The 24,934-nt window shown below is 41.0% G+C and overlaps 1 protein-coding gene across 1 annotated transcript in view; it reads left to right on the top strand.

Moving 5' to 3' along the window:
- The window catches only part of LOC140727667 (suppressor of tumorigenicity 14 protein homolog), a 92,389-nt gene extending 70,684 nt beyond the window's left edge, over positions 1 to 21,705 (top strand). The window contains exons 10-12 of the mRNA XM_073045306.1: positions 4,096 to 4,205; positions 13,366 to 13,484; positions 19,424 to 21,705. Of these exons, the coding sequence (XP_072901407.1) occupies positions 4,096 to 4,205; positions 13,366 to 13,484; positions 19,424 to 19,449 (255 nt within the window). The 3' untranslated portion in view covers positions 19,450 to 21,705. The remainder of the gene's footprint in view (positions 1 to 4,095; positions 4,206 to 13,365; positions 13,485 to 19,423) is intronic.
- Positions 21,706 to 24,934: the final 3,229 nt, after the last annotated feature.

The following is a 24,934-nucleotide window of genomic DNA, read 5'->3' as shown; positions in this document are numbered from 1 at the left end:
TCTTCGGGTCTGGATGAGTATTCTGCAATTGTTACCGACTTCGTTAAAATCCGTGTAGAGTGTGTGCCTGTGAAGGCCTTCTGCATGTTCCCAAACCGAAAGGTGTGGATTAACCAGGAGGTTCATAGTCTGCTGAGGGCTAGATCTGTGGCATTTAAGTCTGGTGACGCAGGTCTGTGTAAGAAAACCAGGTATGACTTGTGGAGGGCTATTTCAAGAGTGAAGAAAAGATTCCGAGCGAGGTTGGAGTCAACATTGGATGCACGTCAACTCTGACAGGGTTTGCAGACCATTGCTCCCTACAAAGCAAAACCAAATATCGTGAATGGCAGCGATGCTTCACTACCAGACAAGCTCAACACCTTGTGTGCCACTTTGAAAGGAGAATATAACTACATCTGTGAAGATCCCTGCTGCACCTAGTGATCTCTGTCTTAGAGATCAGTCTGTCTTTCAGGAGCATGAACCCTTGCAAGGCAGCAAGCCCTGATGGAGCATCTGGTAAGGCTCTGAAAACTTGTGCCAAGCATTTAGTGGGTGTATTCAAAGACATTTTCAGTCCTTTACTGCTACGGTCGGAAGGTCCCACCTGCTTCAAAAGAGCAACAATTATACCCATGCCCAAGAGTGGTGTGAGCTGCCTTAATGACTATCGTCCAATAGCACTACGGTGATGAAGTGCTTTGAGAGTTTGGTCATGGCCAGAATCAACTCCTGCCTTGGCAAGGACCTGGACCCACTGCATTTTGCCTATCACCACAATAGGTCTACAGCAAGTGCAATCTCAATGGCTCTACACACAGCCCTAGATGACCTGGAAAATACCAACACCTATGTCAAGGTGCTGTTTGGTGACTATACTCAGCTCTTAACACTACCATTCCTACAGTCCAGATTGATAAACTACAGAACCTGGGCCTCTGCACTTCCCTCTGCAATTGGATCCTCGACTTCCTAACCAGAAGATCATAGTCTGTATGGATTAGTAATAACATATCCTCCTCACTGATGGTTTACACCAGTGCACCTCAAGGATGTGTGCTTAGCCCACTGCTCTACTCTCTCTAAATCTATGACTGTGTGTCCATGTATAGCTCAAATGCCATCTATAAATTTGCTGATGATACAACCATTGTTGGTGGAGATGAGAGGGCCTACAGGAGTGAATTATACCAGCTAGTTGAGTGGTGTCACAACAACTACCTTGCACTCAATGTCAGTAAGACCAAACAGCAGATTGTGGACCTCAGAAAGGTAGGACGAGGGAGCACAAACCAATCTTCATGGAAGGATCATAAGTGGAGAGAGTGAACTGTTTCAAGTTCCTGGGTATTAGCATCTTTGAGGATCTAACCTGGTCCCAACATATCAATGCATCCATAAAGAAGGCAAGACAATATTGCCTTAAAGAAGGTAATATTTCATGAGCAGTTTGAGGAGATTTGGTTTGTCACCTAAAATACTCGAATAGTTCAGCAGATGTGCCTTGGAGACCATTCTGACTGGCTGCACCACTCTCTGATATGGGGGACAGCTCTGGAACAAGATCACAAGAAGCTACAGAAAGTTGTAAAATTAGTCAGCTCCATCATGGGTAGCAGTCTCTGTAGTAGCCAAGACATCTTCAAGGAGCGGTGCCTCAGAAAGGCGACGTCCATTTTAAGGATTCCCATCACCCAGGGCATGCCTTTTTCTCATTGTTACCATCAGGAAGGAAGTACAGAAAGATGAATCCACACACTCAGCGATTCACGAACAGCCATTTCCTCTCTGCCATCTGATTTCACTACCTCACTTTTTAAATTATTTCTGTTTTGTACTGGTATTTTAAATTTAACTATTTAATATACACATATATACTTGCCACAATTTATTTGTTCTTTTATTTATTTCTATAATTACCATGTATTGCTGCCGCTAATTTAACAAACTTCACAACATTCTAAACCTGATTCGGATTCTGATTTTTCCATGTAAGAAATGTATGTTCAGTACAAAAAGAACTATTATTTCTTTAAAACATTATGTTCTCAAATCTGATATTTTTTTTATGTTGGATAAAGAAAAATGTTGGCTGTAAATGTTGGAACACAGCGAAGGTGACTGAAGAAATGGCAGATATTTTGCATTGCTCTTTATGATGAAACAAATAAGATGCTGGAGCAACTCAGCATCTCTGGAGGGAAATGGACAGTTTGCGTCTTGGGTAAAGACCCTACATCTGTGCCCAGATGAATGGTTTTGAGGGGTCTCAACCCAAAATATCAACTCTGCATTTCATTCCACAGTTGCTGCCTGAACCTCTTACTTCCTCCGACATTCTGTTTGTTGCTCTGGATTCCAGTATCTGCCGTATTTTACGTTTGGGTGCTATGGTCATAGTGTCACGGTCCCAACTGTTAATTCCCCATTTTCTCCTAATTCCCTTTGATTGTGCCATGGTCCCAACTGTTAATTCCCCATTTTCTCCATATTCCTTTGATGGCAGCACACCTGGTTTTCATCAAGACCTGCAGCATAAGAACCCTGGCTTTGTACCCACTAGCTGCCAGATTGTTGGTTTTACCAGTATGGTAATTAACATTTCCCGGCCACTTAGGACTGTGTGTTCTAAGTTTTGCTTCGGTACCGAGGTTTACCTGTGAAACTCCATCTCTCCGTGCTGAGAAAAACTTTGTCTGCCGCTTCCCTTTCTATGCTCCGTGTTAAGATAAGTTCTGCCTGCCTCCTGCTTCCCTGCACTCCCTCCTGTTTGCTGTATAACGCTCACGCCCGCTTCTGCATCCTAACGCAACTTCCGTGTCCGTGTCCTGCGCTTGGGTTCGCTTCGGTTGTTGCAACACGTAGATACTGTGCTCCATTTATTTAATTAAAAAGTAGGGTGAGGGGTAGATGAATGCCTGAACAATCAGAAAAGAATTACAGAAATAGAGATTATAGTGATTGTCGAGTGTTTATTTTTTCTACCCTTTATAACTGAATATTTTATTTCTGGGCCATTGCAATTACGTTATGCTCGCCACTGAAAGCAGCTTGACTCATTTTTCTAGCCAGTTGTAGGAGCCATGTACTTACTTTCTGTCTGTCTGGATTGTATTTTGTGTTGCACGTTTTATTATGGGTTTTGATCATTTGTCACGTGGGTTTGGGCATGGTAGAATTCAATGAATATACTCACGTGGTCATCTTTGTACAGTTAGTTTAGTTAGAGACAGATTAATTTTGTTGACTACTTACTTTGCTTTTTACACTTATTACACTAAATCAGCTAGTTTTAGTTTGTTTTCATTGCTGTATTTAAAAGTTCGTCTTTGCTGGTTTCGTAATAAATAATCGAACGTACTTTTTTTTCGTCTTGGGAATTAGTTACTCAGAAGCGTGTCATCCAGTGTCGAGTCCCTCACTCAGTCCCTTAGTAGTTTTGGTTTATTTTTCAAGTAACCGCTACACCAATTAAGGATATTCTGTATCTTGTTTTCACTTACATAGAGCATAGAACAGTACAGCACAGGGACAGGCCATTCAGCCCACAGCTAAAAACCATATTAAAAACACCCAAACACTACTCACTCCTGTCTACACCATGTCCATACCCTCCATCGTCCTTACATCCATGTGCCTATCTAAACATCTCTTAAAAGCCTCTAATGTATTTGCTCCCCCCCCCCCACCATAGTAGGCAGCGTAATCCAGACATCCATGACTCTTGGAGTAAAAACTTATCCCTCACATTCTCCTAGAACCTACCCCTCTCACGTTCAATGCATGCCCTCTGGTATTAATTATTTCAGCCCTGGGAAATATGCTCTCTTGCCCTCGATCTATTCCTCTCATAACCTTGTAAGCCTCTATCGGATCTCCCTTCAGCTTACAGCACTCCGGAGAAAGCAACCCAAGTTTATCCAGCCTCTCGTGATAGTACATGCCCTCTAAACCAGGCCGCATCCTGGTACAACTCCTCTGCACCCTCTCCAAAGCGTCAACATCCTTCCTATAGTGGGGTGACTAGAACTGTTTGTAGAGTATTGTGTATTTAGAACATAAGATCTGTCAGTATTAAAACTCTGATGTTTTCCCCCCTTTTCATTGCTGTAGGTTCAAGAACATTTTAGAACCAAAATTGTTTTCAAAGATTTCAAGCTGGGTGGTTCTCCAAAGACAGGAAAATCATGTGTAACGGATTATCTGGAGGTTGATAGTCGAAGGTAAGCAGAACACTCGGCTATGTTGCACTTAAAGTTTTTAAATCTCTGCTAATGCAAGTCAAAAGGGGCAACACTACAGCACTGTGTACAGCACCAGAGACACAGGTTCAAATTCACCACCGTCCATCAAAAGTTCGAAAGTTCTCCCATGACTGTGCGGGTTTCCTCCCACATTTCAAGCACGTACGGGTTAGTAGGTTAATTGGCCACATAGGCAGCATGTGCTCCTTGGGCCGGAAAGACCTGTAACCATACTGTATCTGTATGTAAACTAAAATTTTTAAAATTAATGATCACACCAGGTAACAAATTGAAATCATGAAACATAGGAACGTGGAGAAAACATACTGTAGTAACACAGGATGGAAATGCTCAAAAGTGAACATTTATAATGTGAGGGTACTTAACTAGAATACGTTAAGAAGATTTTTTCATGAAATTTATAGAATTTCTCACCATACTTTCCTAAGCAACAAAATTCTTCATTATCTCTCTGTGTAAAGTTCTGTTCACAGTACACCAAGTGAGATCTCACCTGTACTTTATAAAGCCTCAACATTACATCCTTGCTTTTATATTCTAGTTATCTCAAAATGAATGCCAACATTGCATATGCCTTCTTCACAGCCAACTCATCCTGAAAACTAACCACTGAGGATTCATGCACAAAGACTTCCAAGCCCTTCCGCACCTCTGTTTTTTTGAGTTTTTTCTTCCCTTTCAATGTTTTTATTAGTTTCTGCATAAAGGAATACAGAGTACAAAATGTTATATATTATAAGTCAAAAAAATAAAATAAAATAGTACCAAATACATTGTATTAAAAATACAGTTACAATCACAAAACCCTGTATTCATAAAAATTAAATTAAATTGTAATATTAAAATATAATAATTCTGTTATACAGAAAAAAAAATCTAAATCCACTACCAAGGTCGGAGCTGTTAGAAAAAGCAAGAAAAAAGAGGGGAAAACCCTTATCATATAATGAAATATATTATTAGCCACCATCTGTACTTTAACAACAAATCAAAGGTTTTGAAAATAACTCAAAAATAGTCCCCACAATGTATAAAAGTCTTGGCTAGATTCAAAAACTGAACATCGGATCTTCTCTAAATTTAAGCATGACATAACATGCCGCAACCATTGACCACGAGTAGGCGGAACAGCATCCTTCCATTTAAGCAAGAGCACCCTCCTAGCTAGAAGAGAAGTAAAAGCCAAAATATGCAAATCAGGTGTCTCAGGAGTTTTCTCTTCACTTAGAACGTAGTCTACGCTTTTATTTCTTCTATCAAAGTGCATGACTGTACACTTCCCAACACTGTATTCCATCTGCCACTTCTTTGCCCATTCTCCTAATGTTCTCCTGTAGTCTCTGTACTTCCTCAAAACTACCTGTCTTTGCATTGTCCACAAACCTGGCCACAGTTCCACCATCCAAATTATTGAGATTTTACATAAAAAGAAGCGGTCCCAATGCAAATCCCTGTGAAACACCACTAGTCACCGGCAGCCAGTCAGAAAAGGTTCCCTTTATTCCCATTCTGCCAGTCAGCCAATGCTTTATCCATTCTGGTATCTTTCCTGTTATACCATGGGCTCTTAACTTGTTGAGCAGCCTCATGTGTGACAACTTGTCAAAGGCCTTCTGAAACTGCAAGTACACAGCATTCTTTGTCTATCCCACCTGTTATTTCTTCAAATAACTTGGGACAGGTCAGATCAATCCCAACGTGACTTTCTTCTTGAAATCAACACGTTCTAGAAAATTAGTGCACCACTCCCTGATCTCCCAGTCATTCATATCTTTCTTGGTGAATACTGAGGTTAAGTACTCATTTAGAACCTTGCCTGCTTCTCCTGGCTCCCCTCCTTTGTCCTAAAATGACTGTGGTCGTTGGTAGGGTGGCTGGTTAGGGTTTCACATGTTTTTATTTATAGAATATGTGATAAATGTAAATGGTAAAGGAATTGTAAGTTTGGAAGAGTGAGAAATGGAAGTTGAAAAATACTGCAAACTGTAGGGGAAATTAATCCACTTTTTAGAAAAACAGAAGTTCTATAGGATGCAAAACATGGAAACAAAGAAAGTAGAAGAGGGGAACGCTCTTTAAAGGAAGTAAAGTGAGAGGACATAGTCCAGGTAGTTGTGAAACTCAACTGTGAGGCAATAGTAGATATTGATTATAGTATAATTCACAAAAAGGAGATAGTGACAGGGAAGAAGAACCATAGGATGGTGAGAAGATGATGATACTTGACAGAACAGTTCATGACATTTTCCAGTTGGTAGAAGATCAAACAACATCACTGTATGTCACTGGAAAAAGAGGTGAAGAATGGGACTGAGTTGGACAGAAATAGGAATGTTTCACATATCCTATGATAAAGGTTGGTATCTGCAACCCCCTGCAGATGTACCATGGAGAGCATTCTAACTGGCTGCATTGTCATCTGGATTGGCAGGGTGGGGGTGTCTACTGTGCAAGATTGAAACAAGTTGCAGAACTTAGCTCCATCATGGGCACTAGCCTCCATAGTATCCAGGACATCTTCAAAGAGCAATGCCTCAAAATGGCGGCATCCATCATCAAGGACATGTGCCCTTATCATTACTACCAATGAGAAGGAAGTACAGGAGCCTGAAAGCACACACTCAATGAGTCAGGAACAGCTTCTTCCCCTCTGCCATCAGATTTCTGAATGGACATTGAATCCATGAACACTACCTCATACTTCTTTATTTTTATTGTTGCACTACTTCGGAATCAGAAACAGGTTTATTATCACCGACGTGTGTCGTGAAATTTGTGAACTTAGCAGCGGCAGTACAATGCAATACATAATATAGAAAAAACACAAACTAAAACAATAATAATAAATAAATAAATTACAGACTATGTATATTGAATAGATTAAAAATCATGCAAAAACAGAAATGCTATATATTTTTTAAAAATGAGGCACTGTCCAAGGGTTCCATGTCCATTTAGGAATTGGATGGCAGAGGGGAAGAAGCTGTTCCTGAATCGCTGAGTGTGTGCCTTCAGGCTTCTGTATCTCCTTCCTGATGGTAACAATGAGAAAAGGGCATGGCCTGGGTGCTGGGGGTCCTTAATAATGGACGCTGCCTTCCTGAGACTCCGCTCCCTAAAGAGGTCCTGGGTACTTTGTAGGCTAGTACACAAGATGTAGCTGGCTAGATTTACAATCTTTACTTTATTGTCACCAAACAATTGATGCTAGAATGTGCAATCATCACAGCGATATTTGATTCTGCGCTTCACGCTCCCTGAAGTACAAATAGAATTAAATATAATAAAAATTTAAATTATAAATCGTAATTAGAAAATAGAAAAGGGAAAGTAAGGTAGTGCAAGTCAGGTCCGGATATTTGGAAGGTATGGCCCAGATTCGGGTCAGGATCTGTTCAGCAGTCTTATCACAGTTGGAAAGAAGCTGTTCCCAAATCTGGCCGTACAAATCTTCATGCTCCTGAACCTTCTCCCGGAGGGAAGTGGGACAAAAAGTGTGTTGGCTGGGTGGGTCATGTCCTTGATTATCCTGGCAGCACTGCTCCGACAGTGTGCGGTGTAAAGTGAGTCCAAGGATGGAAGATTGGTTTGTGTGATGTGCTGGGCTACGTTCACGATCTTCTGCAGCTTCTTCCGGTCTTGGACAGGACAACTTCCATACCAGACTGTGATGCACCCTAGAAGAATGTTTTCTATGGTGCACCTATAAAAATTAGCGAAGATTTTAGGCCAAATTTCTTCAGCTTTCTCAGGAAGTAAAGGTGCTGGTGGGCCTTCTTGGCAGTGGACTCTGCTTGGTTAGACCAAGTCAGGTCATTTGTGATATTCACCCCGAGGAACTTAAAGTTCTTGACCTGTTCCACCTGTGCACCACCAATGTAGATGGGGTCGTGCAGTCTGCTACTCCTTCTGAAGTCAACAACCAATTCCTTCGTCTTGCTGACGTTGAGGGATAGGTTATTGTCTTCGCACCATGCCACCAGGTTCTTAATTTCCTCTCTGTACTCAGACTCATCATTACCCAAGATACAGCCTTCAATTGTGGCGTCATCAGCAAACTTATATATTGAGTTTGATGGAAACTTGGCTACACAATCATGGGTGTACAGTGAGTACAGCAGGGGGCTGAGTACACAGCCTTGTGGGGCACTGGTGCTCAGAGTGATTGTAGAGGAGAATCTTCTGCAGCTTCTCTAGGTCCTGTGCAGTAGCCACCCACCCCCATACCAGACAGTGATGCAGTCTGTCAGAATGCTCTCCACAGTACATCTATAGAAGTTTTTGAGTGTATTTGTTGACATGCCCAATCTCTTCAAACTCCTAATGAAGTATAGCCATTGTCTTGCCTTCTTTATGACTGCATCAATATGTTGGGACCAGATTATATCCTCAGATATCTTGACACCCAGGAACTTGAAGCTGCTCATTCTCCCCACTTCTGATCTCTCTATGAGGATTGGTGTGTATTCCTTCGTCTTACCCTTCCGGAAGTCCACAATCAGCTCTTTCATCTTACTGACGTTGAGTGCCAGGTTGTTGCTGCAGCACCACTCCACTAGTTGGCATATCTCACTCCTGTACACCCTCTCGTCACCACCTGAGATTCTACCAACAATGGTTGTATTGTGAGCAAATTTATAAATTGTATTTGAGCTATGCCTAACCACACAGTCATGTGTATATAGAGAGTAGAGCAGTGGGCTAAGCACACACCCCTGAGGTGCACCAATGTTGATTATCAGCAAGGTGGAGATGTTATCACCAATCCGCACAGACTGTGGTCTTTTGGTTAGGAAGTTGAGGATCCAATTACAGAGGGAGGTACAGAGGCCCAGGTTCTGCAACTTCTCAATCAGGATCGTGGGAATGATGGTATTAAATGCTGAGCTATAGTCAATGAACAGCATCCGTAGGTGTTTGTGTTGTCTAGGTGGTCTAAAGCCGTGAGGAGAGTCATTGAGATTGCATCTGCCATTGACCTATTGTGGTGTTAGGCAAATTAAATAACTTATTTACTCACTGTAAATCATTTTTTCTCTATTATTATGTATTGCATTGTACTGCTGCCACAAAGACAACAAATTTCATGGCATATGCCAATAATGTTAAACTTGATTCTGATCCTGAATTGAAGTGTAGAGGGATTGGATGTGAAGGTATGATAGAGCAGGGAACCAGGAAACGGTTAAAAGTGTGTTCAAAGTATCATAGATAAGACAGTAAAATAAGTTCCTGAAGTCAAATTTTTTAAATAGATAGTAAAATGGTGGAGTTTTTGTTTTGAGTTTTTAAACAAATTATCTTCAGAGTTCATCAACTTAGTGGGATGGCTCAGTGAGATGTTAAATCCAGAGGCCACATCTGACTTCAGTCCATTTCAGATTTAGTGGAGGATGATTATGGCAGGACATTCCGCCTGTAACAGAAACAGTCTGAAAGCCTTTGATTAAACCTGTTTTGCTAGTTATGGGAAGCTTGATAACTGGCAAGGCTAAGATAAATGTTTGTTCTGGCATGCCAAACTCCCTTGGAGTCAAGTTATTTTCCTGTCCTTTATTCTCTTTCCCCAAAATCAGAGGTTAGAAGTCATTTCTATAGCTAGAACTAAATATACTTCCATATCCGAAATCCAATGTCACCCCTCTCCACCCACATACTCCCAGAGACATCTAGCACCTTCTCCTACTCGGAGTTTCATTCGAAGCAGTGTTCCTTGCTCTGTAACTAACTTGAGGAAGTTAGATATGGCCCTTGTGGCTAAAGGGATCGGGGGTATGGAGAGAAAGCAGGTACAGGGTTCTGAGTTGGATGATCAGCCATGATCATTCTGAATGGCGGTGCAGGCTTGAAGGGCCGAATGGCCTACTCCTGCACCTATTTTCTATGTTTCTATGTAAATCAGCATAACTTCTTTACAGAAACCCAATCAAAGTAAAACTATACAAACTGCTGAGAAAAAACACACAGTGTGAGTTGCAGGCTTCTGTGCTTTCTGACAGAACTTGCATGCAGAAGTCCAAAACTGCCTATGTAGAACACCCCTATCAAGTTCAGCAACTTTCTCAATCCACAGATGCAAGAACCTCCCAGCAGATGCTAACCACTGTCAATGGCTGATACGCACTCTTTTAAATGCAAATATGTTCACGTTCTTGATGCGTGTTCAGATTCATGTCCACAGATGTGTCATTATGCTTCACTGGTGAAAAGTGCTGAGAGCAGGAAATTGCTGATGTTGTCCTGAACTCACATTGAGAAATGTGTTTAGAGGCAGTTTAGTGTCTAAGAGTCCATTCATTGCAACGAAGATTTTATAATTCTGAGGAACAAAGGGAAGGTACAGTTTTTGTTTCATTTATACTTACAGGGACATTTTAAATTATTTAGAATTTGTACAATACTCAAAGTAAATTTATTATCAAAGTACGTATATGTCACCATATACTACCCTGAGATTCATTCTCTGGCAGGCATTCACAGTAGAACAAAGAAACATGATAGAATCAATGAAAAATTACATACAAATAGTGACAAACAACCAATGTGCAAAAGAAGACACACGGTCCAAATACAACATGGCATGTAATAATAATAATCTTTCATGTTGTGGGTCGTCTGGTGGCACAATGGCATCAGCGCCGTTTGAATCCAAGCTGGGCCACCCCCCGAGCGCGCTTTCCATCCGTGCTGGGTTGAGCGTCAAGCTAGCCACTCGGCCTTGTAAAAAATACAAGGGTCGAGTCAGGAACCTACATATTGTGACCCAGTTAATCCGAAAGGAGATCAATCCTGACGCCACATGCCAGACAAGAATGGCCGACTGTCTGGTGCGACACGCTAAAAAAAAGTTATATTGACACCAAAAAGCATTTGATTCCGTTCTACATTCATGGTTCTTAGTTCTTAATATATATAAACTACACCCAATACTTGTGAAATCCCTTCAATATCTGAAGCACTGGCGTGCTAGAATCACCCTATCTATTAACAGCCTAAAAAGAACTGCCACCACTATCAAAGTAAATTGAGCCATTTTCTAGGGTGAGTCTCTAAGCCCGCTATGGTTTTGTCTAGCTTCAACCCCGCTTTCTAATTATTAAATCCGATTAAATTGGGGTATCAAAACAGAAACATCCAAGTGAATTATACTTTGACACACCTTCTATACATGGATGATTGCTAAAGCAATTAATTCAACTCGTAGAACTGTTTTCTAAAGATATAAACATGAACTTTGGACTAGATAAGCGCAGAACATTAAACATAAAGAAAGGTGCGATAGACCTGGTAGAATATAAAACAGAGCAGCAGGATACAATACAACTGACTGTTGAATATGAAACATAAGAGTATCTGGAATTACAGCAAACAAAGAATGTAGATCATAGTGCGATAAAGAGAAGACTTCCAACAGAACTTATTCCAAGGCTTAAGAAAATTTGCCAAACGGAGCTCAACAGTGAAATTATAACAAAGGCAAAAGGCATTTTCACGATACCCATATTAACATAGCCTTTTGGCATAATATCTTGCTCCAAAACTGATCTGGAAAATTTACAAAGAAAAATAAGAACTGAAATGAAAACTTTAGAAAACTCTATGTACATTCAGACACGGTCAGATTAACATGACCTAGGCCAGAAGGAGGAAGAAAAATAACAGACATAAAAAATTTACACAACAGTCTTCTAAGGATATATTTTCTTCAATGAAAACAGGATTCAGCACCCCATGTGTGCATATGCAATTCTGATAAGAAGTATACACAATTAAATTTAAATGAAAGCACAATCCAGAAAAATAAAGAAATTATCACCATAGAAGAAAAAGTTAACCACAGAAGACATCCCCTCAGTCTGAGTAGACTAGATGACGACAAGGATGTGTCAAATGCCTGTCTCGGAGATAGAGACCTTTCCCCAGAAACAGAAGGTTTCCTTGTGCAATACAGGGCCAGGTGGTTAACACAAAACTATCAAAAACACATAATAAAAGACCAACAAATTCAAGATGATAAATTCAGAAAATGCCAAGAGAAGCTAGAAACAATCCAACACCTTACAGGAGGATCCTGCAGCAATTTAACTCAATCTGATTGCTTACACAAGCACAATAAAGTGGCAAACATTATTCACCAAAATCTTGCTTTAAAGCCTAAACTCATAAAAGAAACCGTACCTTACTATAAATACAAACCTTGTTCCAGTTTTAGAGTCAGAGTCCCACAAATTATATTACAACTAATCTGTTATTACAGATAGGACAATCCATTCTAACTGTCTGGATATAATAATGCAGGATAAACAAGCAAGAACATCTTACTTAATAAATATTGCTATTCCATACACTCATAACGTATAAAAGTCAATAAGAGGAAAACACCAGAAATATGGTGAATTAAAAGAGGAAATTGAAAGACTATGGAGCATGAACAGGGTATACATTGTCCCAATTGTAATATCTACAATTGTTTTCATCCCAAAGTCACTATACAATAACATTAAACAATTAGGCCTACACAGCAATATTTATGTAAATGCCCAGAAAGCCACAATACTAAACACAACTAGAATAGGCCAAAAAATTCCTAGCAATTGAGAAATGAGTGTTCTTGCCTATGCCTGTACCTCAGGTTTTACCAGCCTGAGCTGAGAACATCACTGAAGTCACTGGGAAAAGAGGTGAAGAATGGGACTGAGTAGGACAGGAAAAAGAATATTTCCGATATCCTATGATAAAGGTCAGTATTGTAAGGACACATGCAGTGAGGCAAAGGATGGCGATTGTGGCAGAGTACTGGTTCTTCCAATGCTCAGTGAACAAATGGAGCTGAGAAAAAAAAATATATAATAATAATAAATAAGTAATAGTGAAAATGTGTTGTGGAGTTTCCATACTATAGGCTGTGGCAACAGTTCGGTTGTTATTTTCTGATTATCTTAATTATTTCTTCCTTTTCTATGTTACTTATGGATGTTTTTCTGTGCATTTGAGTCCTTTTCAGAATGGCTACCTGAAATCTCTCTACTGTCAATCATGGCAACAAACCACTGAATTTAAAGAGTAGCCTATCCGTTTCATTGAGCTAATGGTATTTCTGTTCTGATTCCTTCTCCAGATTCTGTGGAGACCATCAGAGTTTTTGTCTCTACAGTAATAGTTCCAGTTTACAAATACTATTTCATGCCAATCAAATCAACTCAAAAGGCTTTGCTGCTGACTACATGGCTATAGATGGTAAGAAATTATGTTCATTTCTTAAGCTGTATAGATAATCAAACTCAGAGATCATTATAAATGTATTGTATTGCATTAATTGTAATACAAACAAAATGCTGGAGGAATTCTGTAGGTCAGACAGCATCTGTGGAAAGGAATAACCAGCTGACGTTTCATGTTGAGAACCTTCATCCAGCCTGAAATATCAACTGTTCATTCCTTTCCATAGATGCTGCCTGATCTGCTGGGTTCCTCCACCATTTTGTATGTGTTACTCTGGATTTCCAGCAACTGCAGAATCTCTTGTGTTTGCTCAATTAATTACTATTGAAGATATCAAACTGAAGTGACATTCATCTGTAATAAAAATAATTCTCCAGGGTTATTATGTAACAGATCTGCATGTTCCAGGAATGGAACATATGGGGATGGAAAAGTGTTATTGTATTTTGATGCTTATCTAGGATATGAGAGTTAGGCAGGACAAAAATATCACATAGAAGATCACTGGTATCTCTGGTGAACAATGGAAAGGTTGACTCCTGCTTCCATTTCTGCATTTTGTATTTTGAATTTTCTGGAATTCTTGCTAAATTTAATGTGAAGTCAGCAGCTGAAAAGGTCAAGGTATGTGCCTTGAATTGTGGTGGTCTGATCGTTGAGTTGAGAGAGTGACTTTGGGGCTTTAGATTCAGGGCATGGTCTGTTGAATGAAGATTCCATTCCCTTCTTTTAAAACTTTCATTTAATCTGCTAACACTCCATGTACACACTGTAAGACAAGGGCTGTTTGCCCCATTGAGTCTGCTCTGCCATGTGCTCTGGATGTGCTTGTATTCTGAGACTGTGTGCTCTGGTCCAAGACTCCCCCACTGCAGGAAACATCCTCTCCGTGTTCAGTTTATCTGGGCCTTTCAATATGTGGTAGGTTTCAACTGAATTCCCCCTCAATCTTCTAAACACCAGCGAGTACAGATCCAGAGCCACCAAACACTCCTCATACATTAACCTGTCATGAAATTTATTGATTCTTGGCAACAGCTCAGTACAAAACATAAAGCTAACTGTAAGTTACAAAAATAAAGAAATAGTCTAAAGGACAAATAATGAGGTAATGTTCCTGTGTTCATAACTGTCCAGAAAACTGCTGGTGAAGGGGAAGAATCTGTTTCTAAAGCAATGAGTTTGGGTCTTCAGGCTACTGCACAGGATTGAAGTAAGCTGCAGAGGTTGTAAAGTTAGTTAGCCCCATCATGATCTCTAGCCTCTGTAGTATCCAAGAAATCTTCAAGTGGTGCCTCTAAAAAGTAGAGTCCATCATTAAGGACTCCCACCACCCAGGACATGCCCTCTTCTCATTGTTAACATCAAGAAGGATATACAGAAGCCTGAAGGCACACACTCATAGTTTCCCTATTCCAAGATGGTGGTGCAACGCAGCTTGCAGCGGCCACTCCGGAGCTGATTATCTGTTATTTATGAAGTGGGGTGCCGTGCGCAATCATAATCGATTGAAAACGGACGTGGGAGCACGGAGGAACATCGGGAAATCTCCAGGAAGACCTTCTTCGTTGCTGCTGTGAGGTCCGGGACTCTGCTGGGAAGAACAGGCCCCCAGTCCTCGGGGTCGCGTTGCCGATGCCATTGGCGGGGCCGTCTTAATACGCTCGGCAGAGGATAGTGCTCGGAGAAGCTGTGCCGGAGGGGATGGTCGTCGGCTCGGAGGTTCAACGGACTAGGAGTCCACTGCAGTCAATTTGCTTTCATTGTGTGCCCACCACTTTAGCCTGAAATATTGTAGGCTTAAGATATATTTCACACCATCTGAGCTCCTTATCACTTCTTCTTCCACTTTCTTTATTCCATACAATGTCTCAGACTCATCATCATCAACCACAACATCAACGCATTCAAAGTTTAAAGTAAACGTATTATCAAAGTACGTATCTGTCACCGTATACAACGCTGAGATTCATTTTCTTGTGGGCATTCACAGAAGATCAAAGAAATACAATAAGATCAGTGAAACACTACAAAGAAAGACTGACAAACAACCAATGTGCAAAAGAAGACAAACTGTGCAAATAAACGAATTGAAAGTACACGTGGACTAAGATGTTAACTGTCCTGTGCTGTCACCAGTGGGATCATCAGTTGATCTGCCACCTGTCCTCAGGAGTTTCGGCCCGCTTATGATCAAGACTCCCTCGAGGTGGTGGGCCAGCAGTGCTAAAGCACCACCTCCCACTGGTGAGCTTAACAACTTGGCATCTGCCTCTATCAGAGTTGTTGGTCGCTTCCATCCAACAGATGTCTACTCTTCAGGTATCTATGCAGCTACTGAAGAGTTTACAAAAGATGGATACACTGTCCGACTATCTGCCCCTCTGGAAGTACTTAGTCCACACCCATGATGATCCTGCCTCTGCTGCCTCAGCTACAGCCCTGCTGGTTGACTTGATCTCTCTTCTAGTGAAGCCAAGGTTATGCAGCCACTTCTGGAAAGTGAACGCAATAAAGCCACAGCATCCTACTTCGAATGGATAGCATGAGACCTTCCACCCTCTGTTTCTGCACTGATCTTAATTCTGCAGACTTGGTTAACTTGTGCTCATGGGCTTCATCAATGTTGTCTTCCCAAGGGACTGTGAGTTCACTAATAACCACTTCTCCACTGGTGTCAGACCAGACGATTATATCTGGACGCAATGTGGTAAAAACTATTTGCTCCGGGAAACTGCCTTTCCCATCCAGGTCAGCCTTGACACACCAATCATTGGCTGAAGAAAGTATGTCTGTTTGTGGGCCTGCGCTGTACGCCCTTGACTTGGAGCCTTCTCTCACAAATGATATGCGATGTTCTGAGCAGCATGGGGCATGAGATAAGTTGTGCTGCAGTACCCTCTGCTCAACCGCTTCTGTTACAACTTTGAGAACGTTGTTACGTCTCCAAGTGTACATGCCACTGGAAAGATTGACTCTGCATGCACTCAAAATATGTTAAAGTGTTCCCTTCTCACCACAAGTAGCACACCTGTCTGTCTTATCTTCATACTGGGTGCTGAGGTTGGCAGGTGTTGGGAGCAGGTCATACACTGCTCTATATAGAAAAGAAATGTGGAGTGGTTCCATCTGCCACAGGACATTCCAAGATAGATGTCGTTGTTCAACAAAATAACAATAATAAACAAATAGTATTGAGAACGTGAGTTTAGAGTCCTCGAAAGTGAGTCTGAAGGTTGTGGAATCAGTTCAGATTTGAGGTGAGTGAAGTTACCCACGCTGGTTCAGGAGCCTAATGCTTGAAGGCTAATAATGTTCCTGAAGCTGGTTGTGTGAGACTTGAGGCTCCTGTTCCTTCTTCCTGATGGCAGCAGTGAGAAGAGAGCATAACCTGGATGGTGGGGGTCCCTGATGATGGATGCTGCTTTCTTCTAACAGTGCTCCTTGTAGATATGCTGTATGGTGGGGAGGGCTTTTCTTATTAATGAATGGGTTGTATCCACTACTTTTTGTAGACATTTCCATTCTTGGACTTTAGTGTTTCCATACCAGGACAGTCAGGATACTCTCCACTATGCATCTATAGAAATTTGCCAAAGTTTTAGATGACATGCCAAATCTATGCAAAATTTTTAAGAAAGTAGACGCACTGCCCATTAATCCTTTAACTCAATGTTAACCTCTGCTGCAAAACATTGGGGAATAACCATAACTCCAAAATGGTAGTGTAGCAGTTAGCGTGACTCTATTATAACTGTGGTGTTCCGTTGTTCAGAGTTCAATTCCAACACCATCCGTAAGCAGTCTGAACATCCTCCCCATGGAATGCATGGTTTCCCCCGAGTGCTCTGGTTTCCTCCGGCTAGATTAATTAGGCATTGTAAATTGTTCCATGATTCGGTTAAGGTTAATAGGAGTTGTCAGGGGTTGCTGGGGTGACATATCTCAAAGGGCCTGCTGAATGCTGTATCACTAAGTGAATGGATAAACTCACAAACTGTGCCTCCACTTTTTGCAGATTCCCCTCACAAAAGTACTGTCTCATCATTATTCCACTTCCCACTTGCTGAGCTCAACTTCCTTAATTGAATCCAGAACTGTCTTTGCATCCTGTTGGGGTAGCTATAGGTCAGCTAAAAAATTCTCCTGATTGAAATTTACAAATTTAGCACCCTCTGTTTCAATTAAACTAACCATAATCCCAATTAAAATTAAAATAATTGAAATCTCCTGCTATTTCTCTCCTAATCTTATTGCACTTGTCAGTAATAGGCCCATAAATTTGTTGGAAACCGTACAACTAGGAATATCAAACAGTCAGACTTGCTCAGGTTTAAGTCATCTGTCATTAATAGCCATAATATTATAATTCAGTATGTTATTATCACTTTCAGCTCCTCTGCCTTGTCCAATGAATCTTTTTCAACTGCATACCATCAAACACAACTTCAATCTACAACCTTTGCTAGTATCTAACTCTCCAATTTCATGTCATACTTCCATTGCCAGTTCTACTTTTCACTCTGATGTATCTACACTCAGCATTCCATTCCCTCCAAAACTCATTTCTATCCGCTGTTCATTTATGCTGGTCTCTCAGGAGGCACAGGGTGACAACCTTCTGAAAAGTACCAACCACAAAGCACTTAAACTTCTGAGTAGATTGCAGTGATACCAGAAACGTGAGGGATTATGCAGAGGTTGCAAATCTTGAGCAACACACCCAAAATGCTGGAGGAACTCAGTAAGTCAGGAAGCATCAAACACAATGAGAAGGGAAGGGGGCAGAAGCCAGACTAAGAAGGTGCTGGGAGGAGAAGGAGTTCAAGTTGTAAAGTGATAGGAGAGACCAGGTGAGGGGGAAGGTGGGTTGGTAGGGCAGGGGGAGTTGAAGTAAGAACCTGGGAGGTGATAGGTGGAAGATGTAAAGGGCTTGTAAAAAAAAAGAAATCTAATAGGAGAGGTCAGTGGACATGGGAGAAAGGGAAGTGGGAGGGCAAGCAGAGGGAGGTGATTGGCAGGTGAGGAGAAGAGAAAGGGTGGGAGGATAATCAGACTGGTAAATGGAAAAAGGGAGAGGGAGAGGGGAGGAATTATCGGAAGTTACAGAAACCGATGTATAAGCCATCAGGTTGGAGGTCATCCAGATGGAATATGATCTGCTGCTCCTCCATCCAGAGCATGGCTTCATGGTTTTCTTAAAAGGTAGAAAGAAACCATTCAGTCCATTGAGTTAATGCCAGCTCTGAGCATTCCCATTAATCCCCTTTGTCCCACTTATTACCTATTCTCTCTTACATATCTCCCCGGTTCTCCTGCAATCCACCTTAGGGATGATCTACAGTAATAGATTAACCTGCCAACCAACATACTTTCGGGATGTTGTAGATAATTGGAACACAAAGATAACTCCAGCAGTCACAGAGTGATGGTACAAACTCCATACTGACATCATTGGAGGTCAGGGTGTGGTGAACTACATATACCTGTCTGACTGCTCCTGTGGCTCCTCCCACAGACCCCTGCTGACTGCTCCTGTGGCTCCTCCCACAGACCCCTGTATAAAGGCGATTGAGGCCTGAGCCAGGCCTCATTCTCCAGGATGTAGTGTTGTTCATTCTTCCAGTCAATAAAAGCCGATATCTCGCTTCTTACGTCTCAGAGTGAGTTATTGATGGTGCATCACAGGGTCAGAATGGAATTGTGCAGGAGAAGCACTCACAGCTGTGACATCCAGCTGCTTTGATTGCACCTTCAAGACAGCCATTGCAAATATTGAACCACTCTGTCAATGCAAACCTCTTGCTTGGGTGTAGTACCCACCTTGTGGGCAGCCAGTGAATCAGTAACTAACACTGGTGCTAAGCACTCAAACTATAATATTATTTAGAATTTAAAACCACCTGAAGCACAAGTGAGTTGCACTCATAAGGTTTGTTTATTTTTTTTGACAGATGATTTGGATGCGAACTGCCACTGATGAAGCTGATGGATTAAGAGTTTCTCAAATAGTACTTGGAATATACTGAATAAAGTGCTAAGCCTCTATAATTCCACAGATCTACAAGCAAGTTTTAATGCACTGCTGGACAGTGATCTGGGTGTGCACTGTTCAGGGGAAATGCTTCCCAGTCAACAACTAGTTTTCACATTTTATACCCAAAATCCTCCAGGGCATTTTTCATGAGACACGTGTGTGACCTTTTTAATTATCAATGGGCTTGTTGTAAAGCTACCAGGTATAAACATAAAATATATATATTTTTTATAATGGGGAGATTGAAAAATGATTAGCTTTGGTTTCAGACTTTTTAACTGTGGAAATGCAGTTGATCTTGTTCCAGATCTGATATGTGCACATTGAATCAAATGTTAAGTGAACGTTCAATATTCCAACCTGCATTTGGCTACCATTCCCTTGTTTGTGCTCTCGTCAGGATTTTGCTCTATTTTGTGAAAGAAGATTCAAACTCTATTGTTATTTTTTCTCTGACCTGGCCATTTCCAGGACTGTTCCAAATTTCTGTCAACCATATAGAAATTATTTCTGGCCTTTCTCCTGAAAAGCCAGGTTTTAATTTATGGACAACACTTCTTGGGCCAATATTTCCCCAAAATGTTTATTTCCATCAGTTCCACTTAATTTCCTTGAAATTCACCGTCAGTTAATTCTCAGATTTATAATTTCCAGGAATTAGAAAGGAATCCTAGCTTTTGTTATCTTAATTTAACACTTGAAATTCAGGCATCATTTTAGTATATCAATTCCACCCTATCTGTAAATCCAATGCATTCTTTGTGAGTTATGGTGCCCACATTTGTCCAAATTAGTCTTGATTTTCATGGAGCTGTAACATAACTTTGATATCATATACTTTGGATATAAAAATCGAAGGAATTCCATTGGCCTTTATTATGTTATGGACCAAAATGACATTTTGATGATCTATGCATATGGACACCCAAGTCTCAATGGGCTCCAATATTTCCAGCATTTTTCAATTGAGAAGGTTCTGTTCTGTCCTTCCTTGGGTCCAACAATCACTACCTACGATATGCCCATTCAGTCCAACCTTTGATGTCTCTATGTAGTTTAAAGTGTTGGCGCGCAGCCTAATGGATAAGGCATCGGTCTAGTGATCTGAAGGTCACTGGTTCGAGACTCAGCTGAGGCAGCGAGTTGTGTCCTTGAGCAAGGCACTTAACAACACATTGCTCTGCGATGACACCGGTGCCAATCTGCTTGGGTCCTAGTGCCCGTCCCTTGGACAACATCGGTGGCGTGGAGAGGGAAAGGCTTGCAGCTTGGGCGACTGCCAGTCTGCCATACAATCCTGCCCAGGCCTGCATCCTGGAAAACCTTCCAAGGCACAAATCCATGGTCTCACGAGACTAACGGATGCCTTTTACTATGTAGTTTAAATATTGCTATCCACAGTGCTTACAATATAATCCACTTTTTGTGACATTGGCAAGCTTGGGTATGAAACTTCTTATTCTATCATCGAGGGTCAGGAACTACAATGAAATTCTCTATCTTTCTTTCACCATTATCCACCCTGTAACTATGCTACCACCCATCCCATCCACCCACATTCCCCACTTTGAGATCAGGCATTGGAAACATTTTGATCCTGATTATAGACAGGTAACGTGCTGCTCAGCTTTTTCCCCTCCCACTAAGCACTACAGTAACTTTGTGATATTTAAGATAAATTTCCATTTGACCCGAGTCACTGTTCTTTTATTAGGATGTTATTAATTTGTGTTGAGGCTTTTAAAAATGATTGATGAGTATTTTCATGTAATAGATGATGACTTTAATTTGAAGTCATTGTGCTCTCCTCCAGCAGAAACAAGAAGGATCAAAACATTTAGGGTTGGGGTAAAATAGAATACGAAAAATTTCTGATTTGTTTTATATTAAAACAGGAATTGCTGAAAGTAAATTATAAACAGTGATTATAGTTTTCTTAAATCTGTCTATTTTTAAAGATGTGGAATTGCTGATTGTCTAAAAAGATATCTACAGTGAAGAAAGGAAACATATTTACTTGGTGAATATTTATGAGTAAAATCCACATCCTTTTTTAAATCGTATATTGTGACTTGTGTATATCTTAATTTTTTCACCTTTGTTATTTGGTATAGTTTTCTTTTTGGTTTCTGCCAATAATGTAATATTTTAGAGTATTTATGGACTATTCCATTGAAAGATTAATATTTTTTCATTAAAATACAGCAATCAATTCTAGTACAGTTTTTCTTCAATTTACTTACATAGTATTCCACAGGTGGCACAGCACCTGCGAAGAGACAAACAGTGTTAAGGTTTGTCAGGCCTGATTCTGATTCTGTATCGGTGACCTTTCATCAAAACCAAAGGCAAGACTGGTATATTTGTTCCTTATAGTATTGTGAAATACCAGAAAACATTAAGAAAAATTTGCACAAAAGAATACAATGCTACCTTAGGACAATATCCACAATATTTAGTGTTCTCTGTCCTTCTAATCTTCACCATTCATGGCCCTTTGTAATTCTCTGGATCTGTCTTAGCCAGATCTCTTCCTGGCCATGCACAATGGCATATTGAAATACTTAAACTTTGTGTCATCATGTGTGCTGGCAATCTCAGAACCCAAGTGCAGAGGGAAGCCAGACTTTGGTGTCGAGTTTATTCAGAATATTTCCAAAAGAACATTGGTGGCTCAGCCAAGTGACACTGCAAGAAGTGACATTCTCAATACTTGGACTAACTAGCGCTAATCAGGTGTCCACCTAAATATTACAAGTAACACGGGATCCCTGAGCCGATCAAAATAAACTTAGCAAGCTTAAACAGAAGGCACCAGGAGACTGCATTACAAAGAGCGAGTGGCTTGAGAAATACACAAGGAACTCTGAGCAATTAACAACTGATGTTACTCACAGTGTTTTGCCCTTCACTGTTTTTCTAGAGGCAATTAGAAGGCTGTACTCTCAACTTTACAGATTGAGGCAGCATAGACAGGCTCTTCTTATTGCTGGGGTTGCTGGCTGTCTGTAGATCTGTTTCATTTGTTACGTAAGTGTTCAATTTTCACCACTCTGTGCCATGAGGTTAAATAATAAGGTAGCTTACTCTTGATATGGTTACTTGTATGTGATGCACCATCAATAACTCACTCTGAGACGTAAGAAGCGAGGTATCGGCTTTTATTGACTGGAAGAATGAACAACACTACATCCTGGAGAATGAGGCCGGGTATCAGGCCTCAATCGCCTTTATACAGGGGTCTGTGGGAGGAGCCACAGGAGCAGTCCAGACAGGTATATGTAGTTCACCACAGTATGTTTGCACACACCAGCCAGGGATCAGCTTTTGGAGCAGGCCTCTTCCAAAACTTGCACCATTTGGGATGAGAGTCCTTGATGAGGTGGCTTGGACCCATGTGCTGGATGAAATCACTGGTAGATTTATGAATGAGCACTGAACCTATGTTCAGGTGTTCCTTGAATACTCAGTTCTTGGTGCCCAAAACATGATTATCCATTAATGGGAACGTCCTAAGCCCTTAAACAGCCCACGCCAGCTAAATGTACTCTGGAGAGTTGGAGCATTTAAATCTTGGAAGCTGGTGTGCTTGGGAGGATTTCATAACACTATTGATCTGTTTAATCAAATGAACTGAGAATAGGAAGCACCCTCGCCTTCAGCCAGCGAGGTCAAAGCACCACTGTTTTACCTCTGCTAGATCCGTTACTTGACAGGGTCCTTCTGTCGCAATGTGCGCTGGCAATATCAGAAGCCAAGTGCAGAGGGAAGACAGATTCTGATGTACAGACAGCGACCAGAGTTTATTCAGAATGATTCCAAAAGAGCATCGGCGGCTCAGCCAAGTGACACTGCGAGCCATAACATTCTGAAAACTAGGACCTCATGATTAGCTCTAATCAGGCATCCACATAAATAATACAAGTAACATGGAATCCGTGAGCCTTCAAAATACAGTAAACTTAATAAGCTTAAACAGAGGGCTCCAGGAGACTGCATCACAAACAGTAAGTCGCTCGAGAAATACAAATGGAGCTCTAAACGATTGGGAACAATTAGCCAATTCAGGTGCTCTAAAATCTTTGGAGACCGTGCTCTCCAGCGCCCCACACAGTCCGAAGAACTCATTACAATTTGGTCCTCCATTCACTATAATACACCAAAATGTAAGCAAAACTCTGCTGATAATGAAAATCTAAACTACAAAGCAGAAATGCCAAGAATACTCAGCAGGTCAGGCAGCCTTTGTGCAGAAAGGAGCAGAAACCTTTCAGGTCAATGACCTTTAATCAAAAGTAGGAAAGATTAGAAATCAATGTTTAAAGTTGCATGGAAAGTGGACAGTTACAGAATATGATCATCATGGTTTATGAAAGGATGGAGTTCTAGAGAGACTGAAAGACTCAAATGACAGAGGCTCTCCCTCTTTCTGCCAGAACCACCATTTGTATCATTTAGTCCCTCTTGGTCTCTACCCTATCATTGGTGTTGCTTTTGTTTTTTTTTCCCCACCTAGTTGTCTTCTCTGCAATTTAAATCATGAGGGATTTCTAACATTTGTAGTTTTGATGAGCATTATTAACCTGAAACGTTAGCATTGCTGTTCTTTCTGAATATACTGCCTGACCTGCTGTATACTTCTGGCATTTTCTGTTTTTACCAGAATGCTCTGATTCTGAATGCTCAAAGTATGATATCCTTCCTACCCATTAAACCCAAAATATCTCCCAATTTTGTTACAGCCACAGGTCCTAAGGATGCAGCTTGAACGTGTACAGTGCATAACCAGTTTACCTTTTCCCTACAACTAGAATGGAACCCTTTAATAAGTCCGGGTGCCCACTGCATACTTTTGGCCAAGGCTCTGCTTCAGTGCTCTTTGGAGAATTTGGTGTTTGTGATGACAAATGTGGCTTGTGATACGCTTTGGCTCCTGGCTCTTGGCCAGACCCCGAAGTGGACCTACAGATTCAAAACTAATTTTAAAAATCTAGACGCAGAAAATCAGAAATCAAAACAGAAAATGCTCCAATCAGTGCATTATAAACGAGGTAGCACTGCCTCACTTGTTGAGTGTTTCAGCGTCTTCTACTTTTACTCCAAGTATAAATGTTTGTGTGCCTGTTTACAGAGTACTCTGTTCAAATAGCACATGACACAGCACTTAACAATTAATGATCTGTGGAATTGCTCTGTAGCACAGGTATTGCAGACTCTAAGTAAATATCTGAAAGGAATGTATGTCTCAATGAAACAAGATGAAACACTGGTTCAGTTGTGTGGTGAACTACATATACCTGTCTGGACTGCTCCTGTGGCTCCTCCCACAGACCCCTGTATAAAGGCGATTGAGGCCTGAGCCCGGCCTCATTCTCCAGGATGTAGTGTTGTTCATTCTTCCAGTCAATAAAAGCCGATATCTCGCTTC

The sequence above is a fragment of the Hemitrygon akajei genome, chromosome 5, assembly GCF_048418815.1.
Source record: "Hemitrygon akajei chromosome 5, sHemAka1.3, whole genome shotgun sequence".
NCBI lineage: Eukaryota > Metazoa > Chordata > Chondrichthyes > Myliobatiformes > Dasyatidae > Hemitrygon > Hemitrygon akajei.
The sequence above is the reverse complement of the archived record's forward strand: the minus strand, read 5'-3'. Positions and strand labels throughout refer to the sequence as shown.